The sequence below is a fragment of the Bombus huntii genome, chromosome 4 (genome assembly GCF_024542735.1).
Source record: "Bombus huntii isolate Logan2020A chromosome 4, iyBomHunt1.1, whole genome shotgun sequence".
NCBI lineage: Eukaryota > Metazoa > Arthropoda > Insecta > Hymenoptera > Apidae > Bombus > Bombus huntii.
Genome location: NC_066241.1, coordinates 3988984 through 4016946, shown reverse-complemented (window position 1 = coordinate 4016946; position 27963 = coordinate 3988984). Strand labels below are relative to the sequence as shown.

The 27963-nt window shown below is 50.1% G+C and overlaps 2 protein-coding genes across 7 annotated transcripts in view; one reads left to right on the top strand and one right to left on the bottom strand.

Moving 5' to 3' along the window:
• LOC126865288 (U7 snRNA-associated Sm-like protein LSm11) overlaps positions 1-15566 on the bottom strand; it is a 40325-nt gene extending 24759 nt beyond the window's left edge. Inside the window, exons 1-4 of one of the 2 annotated variants that reach the window (XM_050617684.1) lie at positions 14623-14833; positions 14477-14543; positions 6237-6373; positions 2108-2246 (exon numbers count right to left, since the gene is read on the bottom strand). In XM_050617684.1, coding sequence (XP_050473641.1) covers positions 2108-2246; positions 6237-6373; positions 14477-14543; positions 14623-14802 — 523 coding nt within the window. In that variant the 5' untranslated portion in view covers positions 14803-14833. Of the gene's footprint in view, positions 1-2107; positions 2247-6236; positions 6374-14476; positions 14544-14622 lie in introns of both variants that reach the window. The other variant, XM_050617685.1, reaches the window with a different exon arrangement.
• The window catches only part of LOC126865274 (ecdysone-induced protein 74EF), a 144953-nt gene that overhangs the window by 24528 nt on the left and 92462 nt on the right, over positions 1-27963 (top strand). For 4 of the 5 annotated variants that reach the window (XM_050617651.1, XM_050617655.1, XM_050617653.1 and 1 more), the window contains exons 2-4: positions 15637-15929; positions 16017-16287; positions 16368-16469. In XM_050617651.1, the coding sequence (XP_050473608.1) occupies positions 15786-15929; positions 16017-16287; positions 16368-16469 (517 nt within the window). In that variant the 5' untranslated portion in view covers positions 15637-15785. Of the gene's footprint in view, positions 1-6416; positions 9518-9550; positions 9768-15636; positions 15930-16016; positions 16288-16367; positions 16470-27963 lie in introns of those variants that run through there. The other variant, XM_050617652.1, reaches the window with a different exon arrangement.

The window sequence follows — 27963 nt, the reverse complement described above, 5'->3', positions numbered from 1 at the left end:
ATCGAGATTTTTATCATGCTGGAAAAGGTACGACGATATCGAGTCAGCTGGCGGAATCGTACGTACGATCACGCAGCGATAAACGAAATTCCTGTTCCGAAAATTTTCGTCTTGCACGAGTTTCGTGATAGGAATTTAGGTTACCGGCTAACGGCCTACAAAAATGCAAACGAACAGAGGATAACGCGTTGCTGGAAGAAACGCAGCACGACCAGTAGTTCACCGGATATCTTTGGATAAGCGTCGGAGAACGCGAGGAAGGCGAAGGTCTCGATAAGAGAGGTTCGAGGGAAGTTGCAATTGCGGACGCACGTGCGGCGTACCCACGTGAATGAATGAAAACGTGTGCCGAAGGTTGTAGGGTTGTAGCGGAATGAGGAAAGGAGGAAGATGGAACGGAAGGGCAGAGGTGCGAGCAAGAGGAAAACGGGAGTAGTAGGAAGAGAGGAACGGAGAGAGGACGCGAGCGAAGCGAAGAGGAAAAGAGCGAGCAGCGAGAACGACCTCTTGCGTTCGATGAACAGAAGAAGGAAGGAGCGCGTGTGCGCGCGAGAGAGAGGAAAAAAGGGAAACGGACGACGCGAAGCACATGGGCCTTGTATCGAACGTAGCAACCACTATGTAGTCAAGGTCGGTCTTTGCCCCTTAGCGTGAAGGGGCGTCCTAAGGATGTATCCCTCGCGATACAACGACCCTTGACTACCTCCGCTTCTCTCTTTTCATGTAAATAAAGGTGGCTAACGATAAGCAACGGCCAGCCGGAAGCCGTTGATTAATTTTATCGATTCTCGCGTCACTCGTATGTACTATTATCGAGAGGAGTGGCTAATTATTCAAAATAGGTCATCGAACCGAACAGAACCGAACCGAACCGAAAGGCTATTCTCGTTGTTATTAGGCAGAGTTTCATTCATATAGAGCATCGGTGTTAAAATATTCAAACGCGTAATTACGGTCGATCTTGTAATAGATTTGGACGAGTGGAGAATCAGAGGCGCGCAGATGGAAGGTAGGAAAAGTGCTACCGTACCGTGTGCTATTCGTACATCGATTAACCGTGTAAATAGGAAGAGGCGCGCGAACGTTTCATTGACACGGACAGTAGTAGGAGTCATTCATGGTCGGACAAGTGTAGGAAGGACTAAATTGGATTCTCGTTGGTCTCGAAGAATACATGCGAACGTTGCTACGCCTATTGATACGATGTATTAAAATTCTGGACGCACGCGGCGCAACGCGTCCATTATGTATAATTTAAAAATTTGCATGCCAATTTGTATATATTGTGGGATGGAAACATTTCGAGGCCGATTAATAGATACCGAATATGTTTTTGCGAAACGCAAACGTTATGCTGTTAAAAATAATGTAACCCTGAACAGATGACGAATTGCTTCGTGTGTCACGGTATCGGTCGCGTCGAGTATCAGGATACGTTAACGCACCGTAGAAACTGAAATTGCTCGTTGAAAGAAAACTCGAATAGTTTCGATAGTAGCGATCGAAACGGACTCTCGTTTCTTTCTTATTAAGTCGAACGTGATTCCATGGAAATGGTAAAAAGGACAGGAGAAGGCCGATAGCTTTCAGTCGTGGCTATTCGACTTTTCATTGAACCCACCACATTGTTGTTTAGAATTCTCCGGCAAGGCGATAGCCTTGAGCGACTGTCAGAGGTTGAATTTTTCCAGGGCCGTATCGCGCCTCGCGCACCGCCTGTCGCGCTCCAATCACGGCAAGACGAGCCAGCGGCCACGTTACAAATGTCGGAGGTTACAGCTTTCAACCGCTTTTTATAGACCGTATTAGCATCCCAATGATTTCTGATTCATCGCAGATGCTCCACGCTATCGTCCAAACGAAATAAACGGAAATCCCATCAAATTGATACGACAACGTTATTTTAATAATCGACCCGCTCTGTCCGTCCGATGTCAAATTTACGATCGTCTTATAAGCACGACTACATTTTTATAATCGACACGGCGTTAATTCGGTCGCTCGATCAAAGCGGCTCGATCTAAATGACTTGGAATCGCAGAATCAACGAAAGACGAGAAAGAAGAGAGGTAAAAAACAAGAAAGAGAAAAAAAAGGAAGAAATTACCAAGAGCAGGTGCTTTCCTCTTGACTTTACGGGTCCAAACCTCGAAGCAGTCCTCGAGCGCGAGGTTCCAGTGCTTGTCGAAGGCAGCCACGTATGCCTCCACGTGTCCCCTTATGCCGCGCGCGTTCCTGGTGTAGACCTTCGGCACAAAGGACGAACGATTATTCCTTTTAAATCGTGGCGAGTCTCGTGTTACCCGTTCGTCGTGGCGGTTCGACCGTTCCAGGTAAAGCCGGCTTCTCGCGAAACAGGCACGAGAACGAGACGGAATAAGCGAAACAGAGAGGAAAGAGAGAGAGACGTCGTCGTTCTCCTCCCTCGAAAATAAGTGCACGAACGTAACGCGCATCTCGATTCGCCTATTCCAGATCGTACGTGTCCGTACTTGCGATGAAGATGAACATCGCGCGCGGCTGCCTGTGCTCGTTCCTTCGTTGATCGATCGTTTCGGCCCGGCAAAAGACGGTGCGTCATTTTTTGCGCGCACCACACCAAACGACGCATGCATAATTCCTACATGCTCTAATTGTACGTTTTTTTTTCTTTTTCTTTTTTTTTTTTTTTTTGCGTCGCGAAAGAACGGGAGAAAGGAGAGCATTAACGCGGCAATTACGACAAATTGCCGACGAACGTGTACGTGCTCCGTTCGGATACAATGTCTCAACCTCGATTATCTGTCACTGATTTATTAACTTTTAACCGTGAAGAAGGTCGCATGGCCAATGTGCAGCTTTATTCGACAAAGAAGATTCTTTTTACGAAGCCTCCTCGAAGGTTAAATCTTCGTCGATGTTGAACTTTCTACTTTGAGACATCGTGCATCAACGAACGACGAAAATCGTTTCAGATCGAAGGGAGAAAGTGTACGTGCACGCGCGAACTTTTCCATTTTCCAGACGACAATCGTATTAATGACAGTAACCACGAGCGTGTCTACGAGAATACGGACGCCGTTCCGTTGTTTGTCGCGCGTAGATATGTCGCGAGGCAAGATAGCATGATACGCGGAAGTGCAGACCGTGGCAAGGCCCCCTTCAATGCCTTTCGCACTGATATATACCCAGCTTTGTCGCAATGAAAACTAATTGCGTGACTCCGACTCTGACTCGCTCCTCCGTCTCTGTCTCTCTCTCCCCTCTCCCTTCCTTTTACACGCATCCAGTGTTCAGTACAATTCTCCGCGAGATGTTCGAACAAATCGAGTTATATTTTTAACGTTTTAATTTAGTTTAATCAAATTCTTTCCAGCCCGATCGTTCGAGATTTCAGTGTAAATTCCATTGAAATTCTTCGATCCAACTTGTTCTTTCTTCGGGCGAAACAAAAATCTTTTTAACTCTGTTTTCTTAAATCGATCTGATTTAGCCGGCAGAATGGAATCGCGAGGTGTTCGAAATGTTCGATCAAGAATTCGAAACACAACCTTACGATACCTTTCTTTTGCTGCTCGTCATTGACTCTGTGCACGTGTACCGTACGTGCGCGAAACGCCATTGAGAAGAGGGACGTCGAGGCAGCTGTAAGCTAGAATCGATTCTAGGAGTCCTCAAGATTCCTTCGGGGCATATCCTCGCTGGTCCAACGGGGCCAGATCCGTCGATTAATCGCGAAGGATAACAGCGTTGTCATCTGGTTCGTAGACTTGCTCGACCGTCGGGTTCGAGGTTCGATCTAGTCTTGTCACCGCGATCGAATACGTGAAATTTCTTGTGCATTCAGCCGCGGTCCACAGATATCGAATATCGGTCGGGTGGAACCCGGAGGTTCGGTGACAGAGATTTCGATCGGATCGGGAAATTTAGAGCGCCTCTTAAGCCGGCATCGAGACAAAGTCGGACGAATCGCACGGATTTACTTCCGTTCCTTTCGTTCGTAACGACTTGAGAAATCGCTCGAACGAAATTCCACGAGAATAACAGCGACAAACGATGGAGCGTACGAGCGTGATCGCGAGGATAACGACGAACGCGTACGAAGTAATAGAAATCGCGCGAATCATATTCGTTAACTGTCTCTTTCCTTTTTCTCCATTCGCGATCTTCGTTACGTAACGCAACGGTGCATTATACAAGCTATTACGTTGGAATGTATGAAAATAACGCGAGATGGGACTGGTTCCAAGGAAAATGGCAATCGCTTTCTTCGGCGATTCGAGGAGCAGCCGAAGGCCGAGTAATCGATCGACGCAGATAGAAATCTTCTTTCCGGATGCAGGCACATCCGAAGGTTAGCGATTAGGATCTGTTCCCAAGGACGGTGGTTTCATGAAACGCGCGCGGTGCGTGCTGATGCATGTAGGAGACAGCGCGAAGACTTTGTCGTAGAAATAAAACGTCGTTGGAACGACGATGGGCGGACAAAGCCGCGAATGAAAGCTAATGAAAGTAATTAATCGAGAAACACGTTCCCGTCTCTTATTAAAAGCTCGACATCCGAAAGGAGTTTAATTAGGAACTCGATTCCGCTCATTGAGAATATCGAATATAGTCTGGCGCTTCCGCAGGAAGATCAATTACATCAATTTAACGATGATTAACCTTTTTTCTTTTTTTTGTCAGACGTTCCGTTCGAACGAAGTTAACCGAGTAAGCTGGGGCGTTTTAAATGTCTTATATCGCTACGTCTATGATGGTCGAGGAGTCGAACGATGAGAACGAACAGCCCCCTTCGAAAAGGTTCCCCGACCGATTCGCCGGTACGTGATCGGAACGCGAACCTATGTTTATTTTTATCCCGGATCTGGAACTTGGTCGTATCTCGACAACGCGTTAGGCCAGCCTCGCTTCATTTTGGAGCAGTTCGGGAAACGTAGAAGAGAAGTCGGCGTAACGCTTCCTGCTTCGGATCAGAAATCCCGTTCTCTCTCGCATTCGCCAAATGCGCCGCTAATTATGGAAGTAGGAAGCAACGAGATACTCGATGTGGCAGGAAGTGCATTTTTCCTCCTTTCGTCGTTTGATTCGGTCGGGACGAGCCGCCGGCGACTTCGCTCGCGATTTCTCTCCGTTACGACGATACGCTAGGAGAAGAAAAAGAAAACGAAACACAAAGACCTTGCACGTTGATTTATTTTCCGGTCGCGAGAAAAATGGCTCGCGATCGTTGTCGGCGACTAATACGATCCAGAAACGTCTTCGCGTGATTTCATTGGATCGCCGTGTGACTCACACGCGATATTCAGTTTCCCCGTCGAAGAAGAATGCCGCCACGGCCAGATTAAAAACGTTTGATACGCGCGCGTCCTCGCTTTCTCGTTACGCAACCGTCCAGATAAAGTACCAAGCTTTCCTCTAACCTTGCGATATCTCCGTCGCTATAATCCCTAGCGTGCAACTTATTCCCGGAAGATACTCTATTAACCCTTCGATGGCGTAATTAGACGTAATTAAACGACGAAGAATGGACGAACGATTTAGAAAGTAATTGTCTGTGTTGGCACAAAGGTACATGCCTACTTGAGCGCTTCCTGGGCATAGCGAGCGAAACGACCATGTTCCATAGAGCAGCGAGTCTTTTGACTTTTCCATGGTCGACCTTGTCTTCTTGATGCGTCCCTCGGAAGTAAGGGAAAGATCAGGGGCGTAAACAAGAGGAGAAAGGCCCTGGTTGTCTCCATGGAGACGAGTGTTGACCCGAATGCTTTCCTTTCTCCCTCTATCCGTACCTTTCGGCTGTTTCCAGCCCTCGTTTACCTTCGAAGGGCTCGCGCACGTGTCTCCCGATCGCGAAAGTGTGTCAGCCGCATGTGCGTGCGCGCACAATGCCAAGGGTCAGGCAGAGATGGAGGGAGAGGGGGCGTGGGTGTTTACAGTGCCGCTTTCAGGACTACCCTCGAATTTCCATGGTCGTCGAGCCGCCAAGCACGAATCAAGATAGTCGATCCACGTATTCTCTTCTATTCGGTGCCTTTAAAGCTACCCTTTTTTCTTTCTTTCGCCTTTTCCTTTTATTTCTTCATTTTACACGTTTGAGATTTAGATCGGTGGATTTCGCGAATAAGTTGCTCGACTTCCTAACGTTACTTACGATCTTCCTAGAATTCCGTATCGATCGTAACGGTTAAACGGCAATCGTTTCCTTCGAAACAACGTGTCTGATTCGTGGAAAAATGTTACAGGGCCTGACCTACCTTAACGCGGGTCCGACTTTCCATGTATCCGTGTAGCATACCTAACGGGCCGAAGGCTCTTTGCATTTTCGCGAGGACGTTTCTTCCTTCTATACTCCAGTCTGGTCGTCCGGTCGTCTTTCTGCCAGTCACAGGCTCTGCACATCGCAAAGGAAAAAAAATCGCTGATTCGGAATTTATTCTTCTTACGGTGCCGCCCCGCTCTATATAATAGTCGGGGCCGAAGAAAAATCTTGGACGGAGGCTATAACTGTCCCATGTATCGTCGAAATAGATTAGATCGGAAGAAACAGGGGTAAACGAAACGAAAATATTAGGAGAATAAAGAGCGACGGGGGTGAAATTCGCTATATCTCTCGATCGAGAGCGAGTTATCAGGCTAACGAGCGGACGCGTTCGGCATTATCCTGGCAGAATTTTTCCAGGCGGTCGTAACGCCGTGCTAATAAGAATTTATGTGACTCTCGCGACTCGTCGGTTCGTCGACGAATCATCGTTGTATTCCGCGGAGACGAACGCTCGCCGATAACATCGCGCTTCTAGTTGTTCAGTTTTTGCTGGTTTTCGCCGTCACCGCGAGACGAGAGACGACGAGCCATTACGCATACGGCGGCCGACAACGAGGACGATGTCGAAGATACCGACGGAGCTGCGGCTCCATTAAGAAAAATCGAGTTTGTATGCGAGAGAAGCGAACCGAATTGCGCGAGCGGAATACCCTCCAGCCTCTCTTCCTTCTATCGATAAGGCCATCGCGCCGTCTCTAAGGTAAAAGAAGAAAGAAAAAAGGAGGGAGGGAAGGGGTGGAGTATACCGCATTGTCGCGCTAGCGACAGTTATTTACGACGATAAATATTTGATTACGATAAATTACGTAGCGGCTGAGAGGCACGCGAACACGTATTTCGTAGAACTCGTAACTTCTTCTATACGTTGCACGTTTCGTTGACTATTCGCAACGGCGAAAGTATTCATCGTGCATGACTGGTCGTCGGTCGGTCGGTCGGCGGCTCTCTAACTCTAAGCAACCAGCCTCTGGAATATCATCGTGCGTTCCCATAAAAACCGATTTCGGATCGGGGAAATGCGCGTGTGCGTGCGTGTACGTGCGTGTGTATAGAGCGGTGACGTTCGATGGTAGGGGGCCTCGCAAGAAGGTAGCTCGGCCCTGGCCGACCGGGCGCGGAAAGAGGAACGCCGCGGAGTTACGTAAAGGCTGGCTCTGCTCTATACACACACACACACACACACACTCTCTCTCTCTCTCTCTCTCTCTCTCTCTCCCTCTCTGCCATACAGTGTGCACACGAGTGCACTTATTTTGCCCGTGTGTGTATCGTGCCGCGGCCGCGCGCGATTTCACACATACACACGGACGCGTACGGTAACGCGTATAACGACGCGTATACCAATACGCGTGTACTCGTATATAAGAGAAAGAGAGTAGAGGAGAGTATGCAAGCAAGGTCTCGCTCGTGTTGGCGCGAGCACCTTCGAACGCAGCGTACGTCGATAGGCGTTGCGTGCGGAGACGGGCGGCGAACGCGAAAAGAGCGGCTCGAGTGGCGATCGTGCACTCGCGAGATCGACGCTGCCAATTGGCTTTCTCCGATAACTTTCATCCACCTTAAACCTACGCTCCCCGGTTACCCCGGCCCCTCGCTTCTACTCGCTTCTTTTCCACCTTTCTTTATTCCTTTCCGCGTGCACCACGCGCCACTTTCACTATCGTCGCGATCCAATTCCACTCGGCGAGCTACGACCGACCAGCCTCTAACGCTCTGCTCGCCGACACTCGCGCGACCGAGCCATTTTTCGAGAGCACGGCGTGGCGTTACGGTACACGGTGCGTTGGGTGATTTCTAAAAATAAAAAGTTGCGAGAAGCCCCCGAACGAGAACCACTAGCCTGGCCGAGAACCGATCGTCTACCACGAGACCGATAAAAATACGTCCATCGAACCGTGCTCCATGAATTTTCGAGGAAAATACGATCGCTGGGGTCTTCGTCTCTTAGGACGGCGAAAGGGAGACACGGCGAAGCTAGCGGCAGCGGAGTCGTGGTGAAATTAGAAATTGCTTCGTTTACGGTACACGCGTGGCTAATCGCGATGGCGAACGCGCGGATCCTCCCAGGTTTTTCCCACAGTTTATATGGAACCGAAGGAACGCGATCGCCAGAGAGCGAGTCGAACAGGCTGGCGTTGCTCGTAAAACGGATTATCGAAATTACGCCCGGAGCATCTGCCGCTTTTACGCCGATATATCTCCATCCGATATAAAGGAAAGCTTCGGAATATTTACTCGAGGCACGGAAGGGTCGCCTCCGTGTTTACGATAGTCGCTTTCCACTGTCGGTTCTCGTTCTCCACGCGAGGATGCAATCTGCCCGGACGATCTCGCGAGCTCTCGAGAAAGCAGAGGCATGGCATAGCAAGAAAGTGCAAGAGAGGAGAAGTAAGGAGTAAACGTTCGTCCACCTCCAACGTGCCACTATTTTTTCCTCTCCCCTTTCGACCAGTCCAGCAGCATTTTTCCATTTTCAGTTATATACCGGCGGCGCGAACGAGATAACGCGAGACCCGCCGCTTCCACAGCGTTCACGTGCGTGAACCGCGGAGGAAACCGTTAGCTTTACAACTGCGAGTCGAGAACGATGGCACAGACCGCGCGAAACGGCCCCGCTGTATTATCTTCCACCTCTTCCTTTCCAACTTGCAACTCGCGTCTCGTCGAAAATTTACTTACTCGGCGATTACGGCAAACAATCGGAGTAAAATCGCTCTCCTACGTGTATTCCTATATACGTTATATCGTATATACGTAATTTCCATTTTACCGGAAGACGAGCGAAATGGTACCGATCGGTCGAGAACAATCGTAAAAAGGAAAAGACCGAGCTGGGTCCGATGAAAAAGCATACCGTCGGACCCGGCAATTATCGTGTACGCCCGATCGGACGGACTCGTCCGCGCAACATATATCACGTGTTCACCTGCAAAAATGTTTACCGTGCGTGCGAAGGAGCACTTGGTCCCAAGGAGGAGAGGATCCTATGCAGGTGGGTACGACGGCCCCTGGAGAATGTTCGTACGCGGGGCAGGTGGGGCGACTGGCGGTACCCCGTTGCGGGGTTCTGGGCAACGAAATATCGCGGGGAAACGGGCGAGGCTACTAAGAGGAAAGAGGAAGAAGCAACGGCCGACGAAGAGCGAGAGAAAGACGATCGGAGAGAGGAAAAGAAGGCACGAGACCGAGAAGAGAGACGCGGTAGCGAAGGTGGTGGAGGAGGAGGAGGAGGAGGAGGAGGAGGAGGAGGAGGAGGAGGAGGAGGAGGAGGAGGTAGAGCAGCGAGAAGTATCGGTGGGGCATGCGGAGGGGTTAGGAGGAGAGGGAGGAGGGCTGGTTGTACCCGCGGATGATCCCCAGGTTGAGTCGCGCTGGGTTCAACGTCCTGGCGGGCAGCGCACCCGAGAGCCGAGGCAGGCAGCCGAGCAGCCACCAGACCTCTCTATACACGCATACACGCCACGTACGTACGTATACACATGCACGTACACAGGCGAATACTCGCGCACGCGACACGTACCTACGCTCCACCGACGTTACACGTGCGCGCACGCGCTCTCCTACACACCCGTAGCTTTTTTCGTTCGTGTGTGTACACGAGAAGAAGGGGAGTGGGCAGGCAGAAGGGGAGGAGAAGACGGTGTATACATGTACGAGAATACGCGTACACATAGGCGAGAAACGCACACGAGAAAACGCCGGCTGGCTTGTTCGCTTCGCGAGAGTTTGCTTTACGCGAACTATCCGTAGGTACTGTTACTTTTGCGACCAGGCCCTTTCGATCCCTTCTCGCCTGTCCCCCTCGCTCCCCCTTTCTCTCCTTCCCACTCTCCCGTTCCGCTTTGTTTTCTTCTAAGTAGCGGACAGGTAACGAGCCGAAGGAGATACGCGCTTAGAGAGGAAGGCGAACGGACGAGAATTTCGTGGGACGTTGTTTTCGTGGTTTACCGCTTTCGAACGAACGATTCCTGTTTCTGCTCGCTTCTCTCCTCTCGCAGCCACGAGAAGTCGTATTTCCCCGACTCGTCGTGGGAAATAGCGATCGACCGCGAGAACGACCGGCAGGAAAGTCCATAGAGGCTCGGTGAGATTCCAGAAGAAAGGAGAAATCACTTTTACCCCAGGAGCAGCGAACGACCCGCGCGCGGATCACAGAAAAAGTAGATCGGCGAGAGATCGCTGAATTTGGAATTGTTCTCAATGATATCGCGATATGCATCTAGGAAGTTTGCCGCGTTCCTTTCGACGAGTCGTTGCTGCGCGCGTTATTGTCGTTCGTTCTTTCTTCTTCGAACGGCGAGTCAGCGACAGACGCGATTAACCCTTGCGGCGTGTATACGTTTTCACGCGTTTCCACGTACGATCGTGATCCACGATTTCTTTCTCGCCGATTCGATTCTTCGATCTCTCGGGTTACGCGGTTCGTTCGTTCGATTCGTTGAAAAAGCTGGTTCGATCGAGCGGATAGGACGACGGTCTGACCGAGAAGAAAGCGGGCTGGTGCCACTCGAAATTCAAAGAGGGTGAGGAACGCCACCGTTTCGACGTGCTCGATAGTCATCTGTTACGTTGGGATAGGTCGAGGCGGCGGTACGTGCACACGAACGGCCGAGGAATTGGATCGTCCAGTCTACCGGGTGTCGCTCGTTTACCATCGAATCAAGTTGCTCGAAAAACGAGGAACATCGCCTCTGCGTTCGTTCGGTTCCTCGGTTCGTTCGTGCGAGGAATTCGCGACTAGCCGGAGAACGCTTCCGTATCCGATAACGTTGTCGAACAAAAACGCGGCGATGCATCGTGCGTTGGACGGGATTGCCGGTGTTGCTTGCTAGCCGTTGCACAGCCACTGCCACGGAGAAGAAAAGAAGTCCCCTCCGCGCTGGTCGGTCGGCCTCGGTGGTGGAGTTACCGAGTGGTGGATGCATATGTCGCGCGCGTATAAATATTGCGCAACACGCGGCGAGAATCGAAGGGAAAACATCGGCAGCACGACGTGTATTCCGTTACTCGGGGCGAACGACTGCCGGACTCGCTTTGCATCGTGTTTCTGCCGGCCAACGGACGAAACTCGATGGCGTTCGTGCGTTGCTAGCGATCCGCGAACAAACCTCGTTATCGTCCACGACGACCTCTGCGACGAGCACGGAATACAAAAGACGAAAGCAACGACGACGACGACGACGACAGAATCTAGATCCAGAAGAGAGTAACGAAATCGAATGATCATGTTCGAGTCAACCTTTTAACGTTTTCAAACTCGTCGATGGTAGTCGAGGAACGACGAATGACTCACGTTGCCCTAGGTCGCGCAAAGATCTTTCAAGCCGCGTTTCGTCGCATTGTACGGAAGGAAGTTTATTGCTCGAACCAACTTCCTGCTGTTTTCGCGTACGAGGAAGGGGATAGCGCGATACGGACGCGTCTCGAGGGACACTGTGTGGAACAGCGATTAAGAGGGAAAATGCAAGTACGCGAGCGTGTACGCGAAGATTACGAGCGTTATGCGAGAAAGCCCCCGGCGAATTAAGCGACGATAATAACGTTCGATTACGTTCTACATAAGCGCAATCATGAAAATCAGAGTTCCGGCCGAACGTGTTCGGAGGCCGCCGAAGCTGAGGAGCCTCGAGTTGAGTCGAGGTCGACGTCCGGACGCAACAAGTGCTGCTGCGACTCTCGTTGCGCCCGCGATCCTCTTCGATATCGTACCGAGTTTTTCGACGATACCGATTCTCCTTGAGACCACCGAAACATCTACGATCTGTTCCTCTCACAACTCGAACCTAAACGCTCGCCAAGATCAAAAGTACCGATTCACGGTCGTCCGTGACTTTGTCGCTTCCTCGCGATATCCATGACCAGAGATCCTTCACCGAGATTTCCACATTCCGTTCGAATCTCGTGATAACCAGACGTGAACCGGAAGTCAAAGGGCCTCGGCGAGGTTACGCAGCGACGCACCGTGCAAAATTTTCGGTCTAGAAGACGGTCAATCCGGCGCGGAGCCTCGAGTTGAGTCCGAGGTCGACGCCCGGGCGCAACAAGTGCTGCATTACGTACGTATACGCTGTTACACCCCACTCCACTTACTCATACAGCCCAACGACCAACCTCTCTCCACCCCCTTGTGGAAGAAGCCCTCTCCCTCTCGTTCTCTCTCTTTCCGCCTTTCCGTGTGTGCCGAGGCTTTCCACACGATGTCGTGCGCGCGAGAGAGCATCGCCGAGCACACCAGAGAGCCCTACACACCGACACATCGCTCTCGGCGCACTCGGGACCGAGAGATGCGAACGAACGCCGGAGAAAGAACGAAAGAGAAAGACGGTGAATGCCGCGGCGAGTGACGGCAGCGGCAGAGGCGCGCGCCCGTACCTCCTCCTCTCTCGCGCACTAGCGTCGCCTGTAAATATAAAACTGCACTGGGTCAGGGATCCGTGATTTATCGGCTGCCTCGTGTAATTGGCTGCCGGCCAATAGATACATACCCCCCGGGCTACCCGCTGCGACACGAAGGGAACGCGCCCACCTCTCTGTCCACACTGACTAACCCCGCCAACCCCTCCTGTCCTTCTTCCCTCTTTCCCTCGTGCTTTCTATGCCGCGCCGCTCTTCCCCTGTCTCTCTCTCTCTCTCTCTCTCCCGTTTTCTGTCTCTTTCGCTTCACCCTGAGCCTCCCTGGCGGCCATGAGAAGATAGCGGTGCCGAAATTTCGTCGCGGTGCTCGCCTCGGTAACCGCGCCACTTTCACTGAAAATCTAAGCCGACCTCGCTTGGCACCGTGTCAGAATCACGGTTAAGAAGCGACGCGGGCTTCGGTCAAGTTTCGACCGGGCGTACAACGCCACTCGACATACATACATACTCGGTACTCGTCTGATGTAATACCAGAGCTGTCCATTTCCAAGTATCCGGCGTGCCATTTCAAATTTCAAAATTACTAACCAACGCTTCTCTATTAAGTCCTTAGCGATAAGAATTTGCGATGCATAGCGTAATAATAGTTCAGGGGAACCGAGATCTCTATTTGTTTTAAAAATCCGTCATAATAATAGCGCTGATGATAATTTTCTAATCAGCCCCTTTCATGATGCTTGAACACAAAACAAAACAAAAAAAGAAGAAAAAAAAAAGAAAAATATAGCGCATCCGATAACCCTGTACACGCGTCGATCATCGCCGGAAGGCTTCCGCGATTGCGAAACATTTCGGGACCTTCTGCCGCGGATTCCACGATGCGTTTGCACAATACGTACCCGGGGGAAGGTCTCGGCGAATGGTTCGTGACACTAGGTATGATGCGGTGATGCGGAGGCACGCGATAAAAGGACCGAGTCGCGAGAAAGGAAACAATGAAGACCGAGGGGGCTTCCACGAGACGCACTTTCGCGGAGGTCAAATTCCACGCAACTACGCGCGCGCCTCGCGAAGGCATACCGACGACCTTCGTGGTATTTGCCGGTTCGTAAATAAAGCGTGCCAATATCTTGGGATATAGAGTCCACAGTCGGCGTCGTTTGTTCGCGCTATTAGTAACAACCGACCTAGATGGGGAACTAAGAAGAAAAAAAAAAAAAAGAAACATGGCTGAATGATTCATTCGAGAGCATCTCGCAAATATGGAACAAACTACCTCAACAGTGAGTCTTTCGATGAAACCGCGCACGGTATCACTTCCCTTCCGAGCGATCGATCCAACGACACGCGTAAGACTTATTTTTCCCAAAGATACCGCAGAGACGTAGTATACGTGTAAATAGCGTACAACTCATTGTATACTGGCATATATCGTTCGGACGGCACGTTTCTGAAAGTAGAGAGGTTAATATACTCTAATTGAACGAAAAATTGCACGAGACTTGGAGTACGTTTCTACGGGTGTAAGAAGGACGCGTGAACCGTCATGGGCTCTCACGCGACTTCCCCGTTCCACTTCCGCGTACGTACACCGTTCGTGTTAGCTAACCGTAAGCATATTGAAATTTGATACCACGTGCGAGTTATCATGAATGAAACTGCGACCTCCCGACGACGATGCGATGCAAGGGTTTCACACGGTCGCCATCTCTCGTCAAGCATTCAAAGGTTGGGTCGAGCAAGTGGTATAACCTCACTCTTCCGAATAACGATAAACGAAATACGTCGATGCACGGAATGTAACAACGGTCGCCTTACCTTGATGAGGTAAAAATCGTTGTCTCGAACATTCTCCTCGCGTTACGTCGGGCGTTTTGTCTTTCTTCTGAAATGATTAAAAAAAAAACGAAAACGAAGGACCTCAGCCGACAGCGTGCGACCGGCACGCGTAGCGTAATACGCACTTTCTTTTGACCAGCCAGGCCAGACATTACGGCTTCAAACTTGGAAACATTGTCGTAAATCGGTGCTTTGCTGGCCGATAGTTGAATCTTTTTTGAATAAAGTGCTTTCATCGGATTAAATTTCTCACTTTTCGCGTCCAAACTCTCGTCGGACGTCGAGCTACTCTCGTCGTCTGCCATGTTAAGACTGTCCGACACTGGTTTCGGCGGGCGATTTGAATTTCACACCTTGAGTCAAATAGATGTTTATACTTCCGCTTTGAAAACAATACCATCCATGTGTACGTTTCGGGTCTAAGAGAAAACAAGTGCTCCTAGCGACGTTTTTGCATCGTACAAATTTCCATTGATTATATAAAGAAAGGAAATAATAAGGTTTCATTGGAGAGTTCTCTTTCCATGCGGGTATATAGATATTTGATCGCCTCGTTTTCAACGCAGCGCGTTGCTCCCGATTACATGGGGCAGCGAACGATATTTGAATAGGTAGGCTAGAGGATGTTAACCTCCTCGCAACGATGGAAACTTTCTTTCGCGGCTGAGGATTACGTAAAGACAGCGGCGTGTAGAAGCTGCATAGAAATGCAGCGGCGGCAGGAGAGTGAGGTTACGCGCACAGGAAGTGAAACAACCTACAAGCCAGAAAGAAAGTTTTCACTCGATGTTTTCACTTTCATGGAAATGCCAGCGTTACCTGTCCCGTTACATGCTTCTACATGCATCAACTTCTAATTATTGGAATCGGTTTGCTTTGCATCGACGAACTGAATGATCGATCGGGACCGTTTCACGGTTCGCGCAATAATTAAACCTATCGAGCCGTTTCTCGCTATCGACGAATACGTCGAGCTAAAGATCGACAATCGCGGCGACCACTGTCGAAACGATCGTTGAATTAGCTCGCAAGAACATACCCGTTCCGTGTAACGAGAGAAAGTAATTTTTGAACGTAACTAATGATTTTCGTTTCGCTGAGAGTTTCGTTCTACGACAAATGTAATTTATTTGTTGCAGGGGAATCGAAGTAGCGCGTAAATCGAAAGGGAGAAATCTGTGGAGCAGAAAAAGAAGGAGACGAAAAGTGGGGACGTTTCAGAGGTGGTTTTGGATGTTAGAAAGCGCGGGGGTGGCTAAAGAGGCCCCGCCGCAGGGTACGGGTCCCGATGCCGGTCCCCGTATCGCAAACCCTCACGCTGACCTCCACCCTCGTGCCCAAGGAGGAGTCAAACATGCCCTTCATAGACGACGAGTTACTTTGGTGCCCTGACAATGACGGCAAAATGGTCGACTTAACGCAATGTCTCCAGGTTCGTCCGCCATGATGATTTTCATCCGAGCGAAAGGATCGATTTCGCGCGAAAACAAGTGATAACTAGACTTTATCGATTCACCAGGAAAGCAGCACAGGGCAATCGGTAGAATTTTCCCCGATGGAATTGAGTGCTCTTGTGGGGACGCCGGCAGCTCCGAACATGCCGGCGGAAGAGGGCGAAGGAATGGCTGGTGTCACAGGTGAGGAACCCTTTGACACGCTAGACACATTCCTTCGAGAACTGCAAGCTGATTTGGCTGAAGCCAGTCAACCCACGTCCACTACAACTTCCGTAACCCCTTCCTGTCGACGGCAGAGGTACAACATCGCGGCTGCCAACCCTTTGTTAGCAGGTGAGTTTCGTAAGTAGACGAGATTTCAAGCACGGGGACTATCATCGTCAACCAACGTCTTTTTTTTCTTCTCGTAACAGAAAAATTGGCGGCTCCTTCGTCGCAAGCATCTCCAACTTCCATCCCGTATGCAACGAGGGCAGAGATCAAAACGGAGAATATTCAACCTGAAACGAGTAAAGGTAAGTTTCTTCCACGTACTCGTTTCGCGATTTTAATCAACGATCGACCGCGGTTCGTTTCGTTGGTCTTTCAACGATCTTGCAATTTCGATCGTTGTTCCATCTATTGTATCGGCCGTCGTATGTTACATTACCATTGTTTCCAATCTACGTTACCGACCGTAGTTATATCTCCGGTGTCCTACATTATCGATACTTTCGTTCGTTTACCGGTGCTTCAGGCGGCTCGATTTACCATCGTAAATGTCTTTCCCGTCGGTACAATAGAAATTGCTCGCGTGGTCGTTCCATGGGAGAGCGTGTATCTTACATCGATACGAACGAACGACGTACACATCGGGAGTAGGACTCGTGGTCGAACTACACTTGGTATTTAAACAATGCCGATTCGCTACTCCGAAAGGGAAACCGGCCAAGGCCCCGCGAATCGCGACCAGACATCCGCGTTAGCGATAATTGCGCCTGCGTTCTTGCGTCGACGCGAAAAAAAAGCAGCCAACGTTCGCGTATGACATGCACGTACACAAAGCTCTGCGCTGGTGTTCGCAGTGGCCCAATTCTTACAATTTACAGCCATGTCGTAACAACACACTACGTGCGTACGCGATTTCGCGATTGCTTCGAGTCAGCCTCGAGACGTAGAAACGTGCAACGACCGCCGAGGAAGAACGTATTTACACGACCTTAAGGCTTGCGCGGCGCAAATATTATGCCACTTGGAGCGTTAGGTGTCGTGTTCTATAACTCGGAACATACCTGCTGAAGCGACAACGGGACGCTCGCGCGTCCTCGGCTCTGCTTCGATGCTTAACGCGTGTATCGTACGTACGTGCATGCAACCGTCTTACAAACGTATCTTATGCGCGACACTGCTAAAGTGGTAACGACCTTTTGTAGGCCGCGTGAGACGCTTAGCCTTTAACCCGAGCGTTTAAAACGATCAAAGGGGCGGGTGAGTCTTTCTGTCTGCCAGTGTTTAACGATAACAAAGAAAAATTGCAAGCGTCTAAAGGAAAGGAAGAAAGTGGCTCTGGTTAAACGGTAATAGAAATTAATCGGATCAACGTTTCTAGTTCTCGAAAATTCAAGATCGCGAAGAGTTTCGAACGTTTACTCGATTCGTGTTGCTCGTTTTTGTTTCCATCTTTCTCCTTCTCTCTTTTTCGTTGCGACGATACAGTGGAACGGAAATTTTCACTGCGCGTCTTACGTTTCAACGATCCGCGGTAGACTTCGCGACTCCGTTTCAACCGCAGGCCGCGACGGCCAATTACGTGCCGTTAGAACACGAATCGGAATGGGTGCTCGCCGTTGTTCTTTTCACATTTTTAGAAAGCGGTTGGAAAGTGAGAAACCGTGTACTTTCTAGCAAAACTATTATAAATACAGATTAGAACGCTGTTCCAGTAAAATATTGACGAAAATATGTCGTTCGCATCGTCCACGTATTTACGTTCCAATTACTGTCGGTAAGAATTTTGCGGCCGGTAGTACGTTTCCGCTTTGCTTACCGACGCAGAAGAGCGAGCATCGATCCAGTTACGCCGGTCGATCGATTTTTTTAGCAAAAATACTCGAGCCTCCTTATCGGTTGCTACCCTCTCGCATAATGCGAGAAACTCGATTCTCAAGCCGTGTGTCTAGCTAGATCGAAACGAATTCCGACTTCACGTCCGTGAATCTCTACGTCTACCGAGTGAACTTCTCGAGTCACGAGCACGAGAGAAAAGAACTTCTCGCGTATACTCTCGCGTGCACTTTTGCTCGCTCTGTCGGACTCCACTGTCTCGTCTCTTCGACACGCATCACTTTCGCCGTGTGCATCCTGCGTAACCGACGAAAAAGTGGATTTTCACGTAGAATCGTTGGCGTCGTCACGCTCGCGATAGATACGTCGACCGGTGAACGCGTGAAAATCGACAATATCGGTGAATTCTCACCTTCCTTTCTCCAAACATTCGCATTGTTTCTCAAGAGCTCGAGATTCATCGAACGGAAATTACACGAATATTCGCGGAACGAGTCGCGCGACAACTCAAATTTCCTAGGAACTCGTTGGAACGCGGTTAAAAAAGATCGATTTTCAAGTGACGCTGAGAAATTAGTTTGGATAACGCAGGCGTGACAGGGGAACGCGTTTCTTTACCCCCTGTTGCATCCAGCTGTACGATTCTGCTGCACTTGTCGCTACCCTCGTTCCCTTGACCCTCTCCAAACACATAAATTCTCCTCTTCCCCTGTCTCTCTGTTGCGCTGTCTCTCTTCCCCCGTCCGTCTGTTTCCGTCTGTTTCCGTCTCTCGACACTCGGGTTAGGGCCCCACGGAAATAGATTCGAGACCCGGCGTCGACTCTCTCTCTCTCTCTCTCTCTCTCTCCCCCTTTCCCTTTCTCTCGTCCCCCTTTCTCTCCCCTCGTTCTATGGCTGTTCGTCGAAGAAAAACAGGTGCAGCGAATCGATATCCCACCGTTTTGCCATCGATGCATCTTCCTCCTTTACTCCCTTCGACCGGCCGCCACTCCCTTCCACTCGAATTTATTTCTTCGCATCTTGGTCGCGTTTTATCACGAATTTCGACGTCTATGTACGGCGATGGTTTGGGAAAATGACAGGGATAACGAAGATTGACGGTGAGTTCAGTACAGATTAATACAGTTCACATTTTCAAACGAATATTTCGGGCGTTTGAACCGATGATGTTTAAAATGCTTCATCGGGCTAGCCTTTACGTCGCACACGGGTTAATCGCGCTAAATACATTTTTATTGCCGTAAATGGAATTCTACTACGAGGTGAAAAAGTCATTTCAAAATCGCACAGCGATACGAAACGCAATTTTTCATCCAATTACTTTTTCATTAACCCCTCGGGCCAAGATTCTAGAATTTTCTCTGCTAAACGTAGATTTTCTCGCGGGTAACTCGTTGTTTGTATCGTGGCAGAAAACACACTTCGATCTCGTGTTCGATCAAGCAACGTGGAAACAAGAAAAAAAAAAAAGGAAAAAGAAATGAGGCAAGAGAGATTCGACGAGTACGAATCGATACGCAAGACGTGGAGTTTAGTCGGAATCACGTGTAACCAGCGTTGCACGAGGAGGGATCCTGGATCGTTGAGTAATCGGCTTCCTCGTATTGCCACACGGTGCCACAATGCGTACACCGTGTTCCGTCTTTCTTCTGCTTTCCCCCGTATCCTTCCGTCTTCTTTTCTCTCTAGTTCGTTGTCTGCAGTCCGATAGCAAGACACACGAAGCGTTTGAAAGTGAAGTCAAGATGGCCACTTTAAAGACACCAAAGCGTACCGCGGTTACGTGTGTTGTGCACGCGCTCGCGCACCCATACACCCACCGCACCGTGTATTTTCCCCCCTCTCGCGCATTTTCACGCTCCACGTTCGCCGTTGCGAGCGTTTTCGTGCGCGCGTTTGCTTCGCGGACGGCGATAGTGCGGCCACGTAACCAGAGTGTTGACATTTTCTGCAATCGGGGTCAGGGCCCCCTGTCGAGGCACTCCGGCATTACCTATAACCCCTCCCGAGGCGATACTCGTTCCAACTAGCGCCATATTCGATCGTCGCGCCACTAGAATTCGCGGAAATCGTCAGAAACGCAGAATATCACGCGAGATATTTCGTTCGTAGATGCGAGACAATTGGCAGAAAATTTCGATCTCGAAGGTATCGAAACTCGACTTCCGTGATTTTAGATTGGCGTTAGGTTAGGGTTAGGTTTCTTCTCTTTCGCGTTTAAGCACGGTATACGTACCGGTCGTACCGGTTGAAAAACGAATCTAGATATCGGAAAATCATAATATACGAAGCAGCGTAGTCGTTCCCTTTTAGAGAAGGAATTCCTTGAGCAATCGCAGAGTCGATTTTAGGGCACCGGTCGAGTCTGTAGAGTGACTCGATACGCGGCGAACGAGTCTAGGCGGTGAGTCACCGTAGCCGCTTTTCCTCGCGAAAGGACTAAATTGGCGCGTAAATACGCAACGAGACAGAAGCGCGACGAGCCCCGTGACGAACAACCAGAGACCCTCTTTTTTTTCCACTTTCACGAGATCCTCTATCTTTCTCTTCGGCTTCGTTCGAATCGGTTTCGCCCATGTAGATCACCGCGTTTTCTAACGTGGAAAGTAAGCGTCGCTGGTTCTCGAACGAAAGGTCCACGACTACGTACGCGGTACGCCGAAAGGGAAAAACGAATAAAGCGTTTTCGAAAGCAGACGCGGAAGCCGGGCAGAAACTCGCGGACCGTTCCCTTCCGATTTCTCCGCCGTGTATAAAGCTTGAGATAATATTTACCCGAGGTTTGGTTTCGACGCGGCGAACCCGACCCGACCGCGGCTTCCTCGACGCTTCGCTAATTTCTTCGATCGACTCGACGCGGCTGGAAATTCGAACTCGAAAGACCCGCGAGTCTGCTCGACGCGATTCCCAGAACCACCTGTTGGAAATCTACCACTGCCTGTACAAACATGTTTTCCCTCGCTGTAGAGAAACGCAAACCTTCTGCCTTTGTTTCTCTGTCGAGCAATTTTTGCGTCGCCTATAATTCGAAAAGGCAAGAGATACGGAGGAAGCTGCGGAAGAAACATATTTGTAAATCGCCTTCATAGCCAGGGAACACCGTCTACGTGCGCAGCGTGTATTCGCTGGTGGAAGAACGCGTTTTGTATCGGTGCGAGCTAATATCGCGTTATTCCCCACTTTATTTCGCACGATACATATTTTTTCTATCAGTGGGACAAAACGATAAATCTTCTTTTTTTTTTTTTCTTAGCGTAAATTAGAAAAACGAAACACGGCGTTTTACCGTTTCGTAGAAACGAAGAGTTGGTTCATCCGCTGCCCGATAAGAAGAGCCCTAACGAGGCTTGCAATATCGATTACGATCTCGTATCAATTTATCAATTTATCACGATCCTTTGCGTTTCAATTTAGCTCGGCTTCCGACTTGCGTCGTATTTACGATCTATCAGAGCGGACGAAATCAGCGTAATTATGCGAGTCAAGTCGTAGTTGTGGTTCGTCCGGTGTCGTAGAGTCAGAGGAACGTCGCACCAAGGGTTCTCGAAAGCGAAACGAGAGTGAACGCGTATGTACATAAACAGACGGTGATCCTCGGCGTGTTCCCATGCACGGCGTTAAAATCTTGGGGATCGTTGAGACGAGGGCTGGTGACAGGTGTACGTGCCGTCTTCGTGATCGACTCGGAAGGGTTGACAAAAAATTCGAAAGCACAACACACGGAAACGAGAACGCGGTTTTACGAGGGTAGTTACGGCGTACTAACGGGGAACACGTGCATCGTTGGCCCCCGTGTAGCGTCCCTAGTTTCTCGAAGCCGATGCACGCGGTCTGTTTACAGTAGAGACTTCCTCGACAGTCCCTTTGAGGGAGTCCCTTTTTTCCGGCGAACGATCTCCCGCGGCTTTTTCGACATTCTCGAAACCGACGTAGCTGGAACTCGCGCCTTCGCTGTCGTCTCATCGTTCACCAATGCTTTGTTGTTGTTACGCTGAAACGTGACCCATTGGATCGGTGGAAACGCGTCTTAACGTCACGTGTTTTTCGGCACCGACGATAAACGAGAGACACTCGCGAAAGGAACAATTTTCTCCGATAAGAACGCGATTTAACTCGACAAATTTTTTAACGACGAACAAGATTTTTCGAACAGAAGCGAACAGTTCGCTGCGAGATACGTTCGAGGATAAAGAGAAAAGGAGGCAACGCGATAACGAGATCGAGGAGAGACATCCTCAATTATTTTCGGCTGCAGGAGGAACCGGTTGGCATTGTTGTTTCTCGACCGTTTCCTCTTGTCGTGCAAAGTTGATCTTCGTTGCGAAAGCCGGCGATGGGCCGTCAGGAAAATTGCATGGAAACACGCCGGCGAGGAAACGCATGGCAGAAGTCACGAAGCCGCGTGCACGCCGCTCGTGGGAATTAAGTTACCGACCCGCGTGTCCTTCGCGCTTAATTATACCGGCGGGACCCGTAGCCGGATAGCACGGTATTTTATCGTTAAATAAAAAGGGAAGGAAGCGTTCTACGGACACAATGAACGGACCTTGAAGGTTTCCGCAGTCGGAATGCGCTTTTTTTTCCGGAGTTCGATGAGAACGACGCGTCCACGATCTGGCGTTCTTCGGCGATCTCTGGCATTCGAATCTCAATTTTCGAGCGATTCGAACATTTTCAACGCTATGCAGATGTCGAAAGTCTCGGATAGGTCTCGCACGAATCTTCGGTGCTCGATCTTTAAAATTTTAACATTGAAAGCGTCGCGAGTGTCGGACGTTTCGCAAGTTTGAAAAGTCGCGCTTAAAATCTCGCTTTCTTTCGTTTTAACCTTCGAACTATTTATCGAGATTCTTCTATCTCTTTCCGATCGTACGAAACAGAGTTAACGCGACACGACTCGACGCTCGAAGAGAAAGAAAACGTCGTTGGCTACTAAGTCGTCGAAGAGAGGAATTCGTCGCCGGGTATCGAGACGATTCTCTCGCTATTTTCTCCTACGAACCAAGACTTGGGAAAGTGCGTATCTCGGTTAGTCGATGCTCGTTCGAGCGCCACACGTTCTTCGTGATAAAAGAAATCTCGTCGATGGCCGATAGAACGCCGATTCTACGAATCGAAACGCTCGCTATTGAAAATCGGTCTCGTTGCACGGACATTACGCGATCGTCACCGCGAACCGTCGTAACAGAATAGACGGGAAAGTAGGCCGATCGAATTCAACAGCGGCGGAAAAGTATAAACAAAAATGGAGGGAGGCGAACCGTGTCGTTGGAGAGACGAGAGACTAACGTCGCGGAGAGACTCGTGTAATCTTTTATCCTTGGACCTATCCCATACGCCGGCAGGTAAACAGTTTCGCAAGAGAATCACGGCTCGCGAGATCGGGAATTTCCTTATACTACACGAGTCAACGATGTACGCGTGTATGCGTGTGCGTTGTAAACCGCGTACACGCAACACGCGTTCTCTACCGACGCACGAAATTGGGTTACGGTTAGCCGGTAAAACGATCGATCGGTCGATCGATCGTGTAGCTCCGTCTCGAGACACGGGTTTGTTTCGTCGATCGGTGTCCAACCGTAGCAGGTGCCTTTGCAAATAACTCGGCTTCCGGTGTCGTAATCGGCCTTCCCTGGACAGCGCGATGGTTACCGGGCCGCGCCCGAGTTAGACGTCCGTATTAATTTCGATCGGTAGCTGTTTACCAGCCGAATAGCTTGCACCGATTTTATCGAAACTTGGGAAGCCCCAGGAACGGACTCTGTCGTCTCTCGCAAACGCTAACTGGCTAATAACGATGGAAATTTTCGTTCCTCGTCTCCTCTGTTTGTCCGTCTACCTACCGACGTTTACGGACGTCTAATTCGCCCGATAATTATCGTAGATGGATGCAAAGCAACCAGGAAAAAACGATCTTAATTCGAATCAGATAAGAAGAGTATACGAAACGATCGAAAATTACTTCTACGCCATTGTGTTTATCGTGATATTTACGCGGTAATTAGAAACGCGGTAATTACAGTTAGGCTTATCTGTCTAAGTACCGTTCGTGCTAATACCTTCGTACGACTACGAAAATTTGACGACGCGCGAACAAAGTGCGAGACTCGACGAAAGAAGATGGTGCTTCGTTGGGCAGCGTAAAGTTACGCGAGCGAACGCGTTAAGAGCGCACGCTGTAAATAACATTTTACTTCCATTCGAACGAATGCTTTTATTTCTACATGTTTTTGGCTACCTTTCTTCTATCCCTGTCGCTATTTCGAAACATAGCAAAGGCTCGATAACGATTCGAGCGGAGTAAAAGCCGGGTGAGAGTTTCACGGCCGGAAAATCCTGTTGCCGCTCGTTCCTCGAGTTTTTCTCCGTCGTTTTTCCAGTAACCGCGATACGTATGTAAATTACCGCTCAAGGATTTCCCGATTTTAAAAGGTGCACGTGTTTTTTCGTTCGAGACACGCACACATCGCCAGCCATTGCGTCATAGATAATAATTGGGAAACGATTTTCGTCTCGTACGCGGAAGATTCGACGCCACGTTCGAGTCGACCGCCTCTCCGACGTAAATGTCAACGCGATTCCATCTCTGTCGAGAACCGACGCGCGTCGTCGTTCGATTTTTCGTTGCGCGTACGTGTATCCGACTTGCGATTTCTTCGGCGAACGAAGAGCCGATCGGACGACAGGCGTGCCGTTCTCGAACCGAGGAAAAGAATAAGAAGTCGATAGATGCTGTCGAGGATACGGAATAACGAGAATTTGATAATCACGCGCCGTATTTTACGTAGATTACGAACGTAATTATTAGTCGGACGTTGTTATTCGCGGAACTCGAGTATTCTAGGATAATAAGTTTCGTAATCGTCGTACGTGTATCGAACGTCCGTCTAGCCTGCGTGCATCTCTCGAAAAAATTGTATCGGCAGCTTGGAGAGGGAAGACGAAGGTTAACCTGGGCATAAAATCGATACAAATTCCACGCACATATGCAGAATCGTAGGGATTATTCGCACGTTGGCGGCGTATGCACGCCTGGCCATGAACGTTAGGACACCCGTTAGATACGTTTTAAGGAACAATCGGAAGCTGTAAAACGCGACGAAGAGAGATGGTCGAGGCGCGTTGGAGTCGTCGGTAGCCTTAAAAGAGAAGAAACGAAACAGAAGACTCGGAGAGTCTTGGAGTACAAAAGTATCGATACGTCGGTTACGAGGGCATCATTCCCATCGCGGAGTATCACGGCGCGACCGACAGGTAGGACGCGAGGAAGGGAGGCAGGGAGGGATACGTGTATGGCAACGCAACAGTTTAGAGTGAAGTGTTACGTCAGTGAAAGTGTTATGCCAATGTGGGCCGAGGCTAACCTGTGAGCCCTGTCTCCGCGTGTAAATACGCGCACACGTGTACATCGTTGTGTACATGGCGTGTACACGCAGAGGAGAAGCTCGAGAGGCGACCAACACCGTACCGTACCTTGCGATACGCGTACGCGTGCCTGTTGCACGACCAAATTCCGTGTCGTTTTACGTTATTAGCCCCGATATCGCCCACCCTCTTTTCTCCTTCTTCCTCCCTTGCTGCCAGCCTCCTCGTCTCATCGTCGGTCAGAGTACGAGCGATCAGGCACGAATGGAAAAGGCACGACGTTTCTCTGTCGGCGAGGAGGCGGAGGGACGCGCGCAAGGGGAAGCGGACCGCGCGGAGTCGCGGAAACCGACGCTCCGTTGCTTTATCTCTCGCGATTTGTTGGCGTGTCACGGAGATAGGCGCGGGAGCGCGAACGATCGGCGTATTGTTAGGCTGATGACATCTCCGTTGAAGAATGCGCCGTTAAGGATACGATACGCGAACCGTGTAATCGGTTTCTCCGTGTACGTGGGACGTGCGTCGATCGCTGCTCGTAATCGAGCACGGTTCACGGCCGATCCTATCGTCGCGATCATATTCTTCATCCTGTTCGATTTTTCGGTTGTTCGCGACGTTGTACGGTGCCGAGACGGTTATCTCGTTCTTAACAAGCCGCAGAGCCGCGGCATGACGCAAAACGTGGAAAACGATCGAAGATGGGGAAAAGTGAGAGGCGATCAACGGTATCGTACAAAGAGATACGCGAGTTAAAAGTTCTTTTTACCGCGTTACGCGTGCGTCATCATCCTGTAGCGTAATGTACGCGCGATTGGCACGATCGAGCTGCGCCCAAAATCGATCCAACAGCTTTCGAACCAACGTTTCGACGACCTTGTTTCACCTTTTTAACGCCTCGAAACGATCGACGATAGCGTCGACTTTAGGCGCCGCCCTCGCGTTCGCGTCCGCCGCAGGAATTCCGGAAGGCGGTCCTCCCTGCGCCACGATTTTCGCCGTCGTGATTTAGGCTCGTTGCGAATCGATCGACCGCGCGCTCGCGGATCCGCGTCTTTCCGACTACCGCGAGCTTTCCACGAGCAGACGCGCGACCACAACGAAATAGTTTCCCGATCGCGCGAAACGTGTCAGCCTCGATTCTCGGAAAAAGACCCGACGAAGCGCGTTCCGGAACGCCGCCGTCTAATTGGGTCAAGAGGAAAAGCCGAGCCAATTGTTTATTGGTGCCGCGATAGCCGACCGTTCGGCGGCCATTAATTTGCGAAAGCGCGGAGAGGAAAAGGTTACGCTCCTTCCTCTTTCTCTTTCCCTCTCTCTAATCTCTTTATGGGCTCTCTGGATGATAACGTCGAGCTTGCGTAATGTCCCGTCTATAAATCAACGTCGGTCGGCTTGGTAATTCTGCGCAGATAAAAGAATCCGTCGTTGGAAGCGAACGTGGACGAGGCATTAGAATTACAATAAAACTGTCAGCGAATATCCCACGCGATCGAACTCACGGCTCGAACCTTTCTCCGTTATCTTTTCACCCTCTGATCGTGCCAGAGGCTGTTCCTCGATCCTCGGATTCGTTCGCGCTCCGATCGTTTCCTTCGATGGAAGAAACTTCCGAAGATCGTAGATTTCTCGAAGGAAATCGACCGTTTGTCGCATACGTACGAGATTAAATTCGAAATTAGACGAATCTGGAGGGATGCAGCGACGACGCGTCGCGTTTCGCGATAGAATTATTTTTGCCTGGCAAGTTCAGCCTTTATGCGCGTCGAACGATTTCCCCCGGATAATCGATCGACTGACTAAGTGCTCCTGCGAAAACGAGAGCTTCTCGTCTGGATATTTCCGCGCGGATAAATTATCGATGATTCGCGACGAAATAATTGAACGCGCTCCGCAAATACGTTTCACGACTAACGGTCGTAAATAAATCACGCTCGCCAGTTTTCTTCGCTCCTTTCGTTGGCCGTGCTATTGGAACGCAAATCGATCTTAGAACCGGAATAACGCTGTTCGGCATCTTCGTAGAATCCGACTGTTTTTAGTTTCCAGCTTTCCAACTCTGTTCCATTCGATCGCGGTCCCCTTGCGATTCCGCGAACGCCTACATTTATATACGCGATTGCCACGTACGGTGGCAACGACGACCACTTAATCCCGAAACTATCTAAATCTATCCGACCCATCCGATGCGCGATACCGTGTCGCAATTTTCAACGCCTCGCGCGATAAGTCAGCCGGCGAAGACGCGCCAAGATGGCAGAAGGTAGTACATCCTTCGATTAAATACGACCAGGTCGCGATGCGTATCGCGAGGAAGAGGAAAAGCTTAGGTCGGATACGAGAACGAGGGAAACCACGATTATCGGCTAAGTAGAAGCGGCAAGGAGGAGACAGAACCGCGTAGAACGGAAGTCTGGTTCGTGTCACGATCGCGCGTTAACGCGTACAGTACTCGCGTGGCAGCCCCTCGACGATCGTCGAGGAAGAACCCTTGGCCTGGTCGTGGGACTTGGTCGCGCCCTTGAAGGGCCGCCCACCGACTAACGAGGGATCCGCGTGCGTGTTCGCGCGTCCGGATCTAGATTCCAACCTCGTTGAGATTC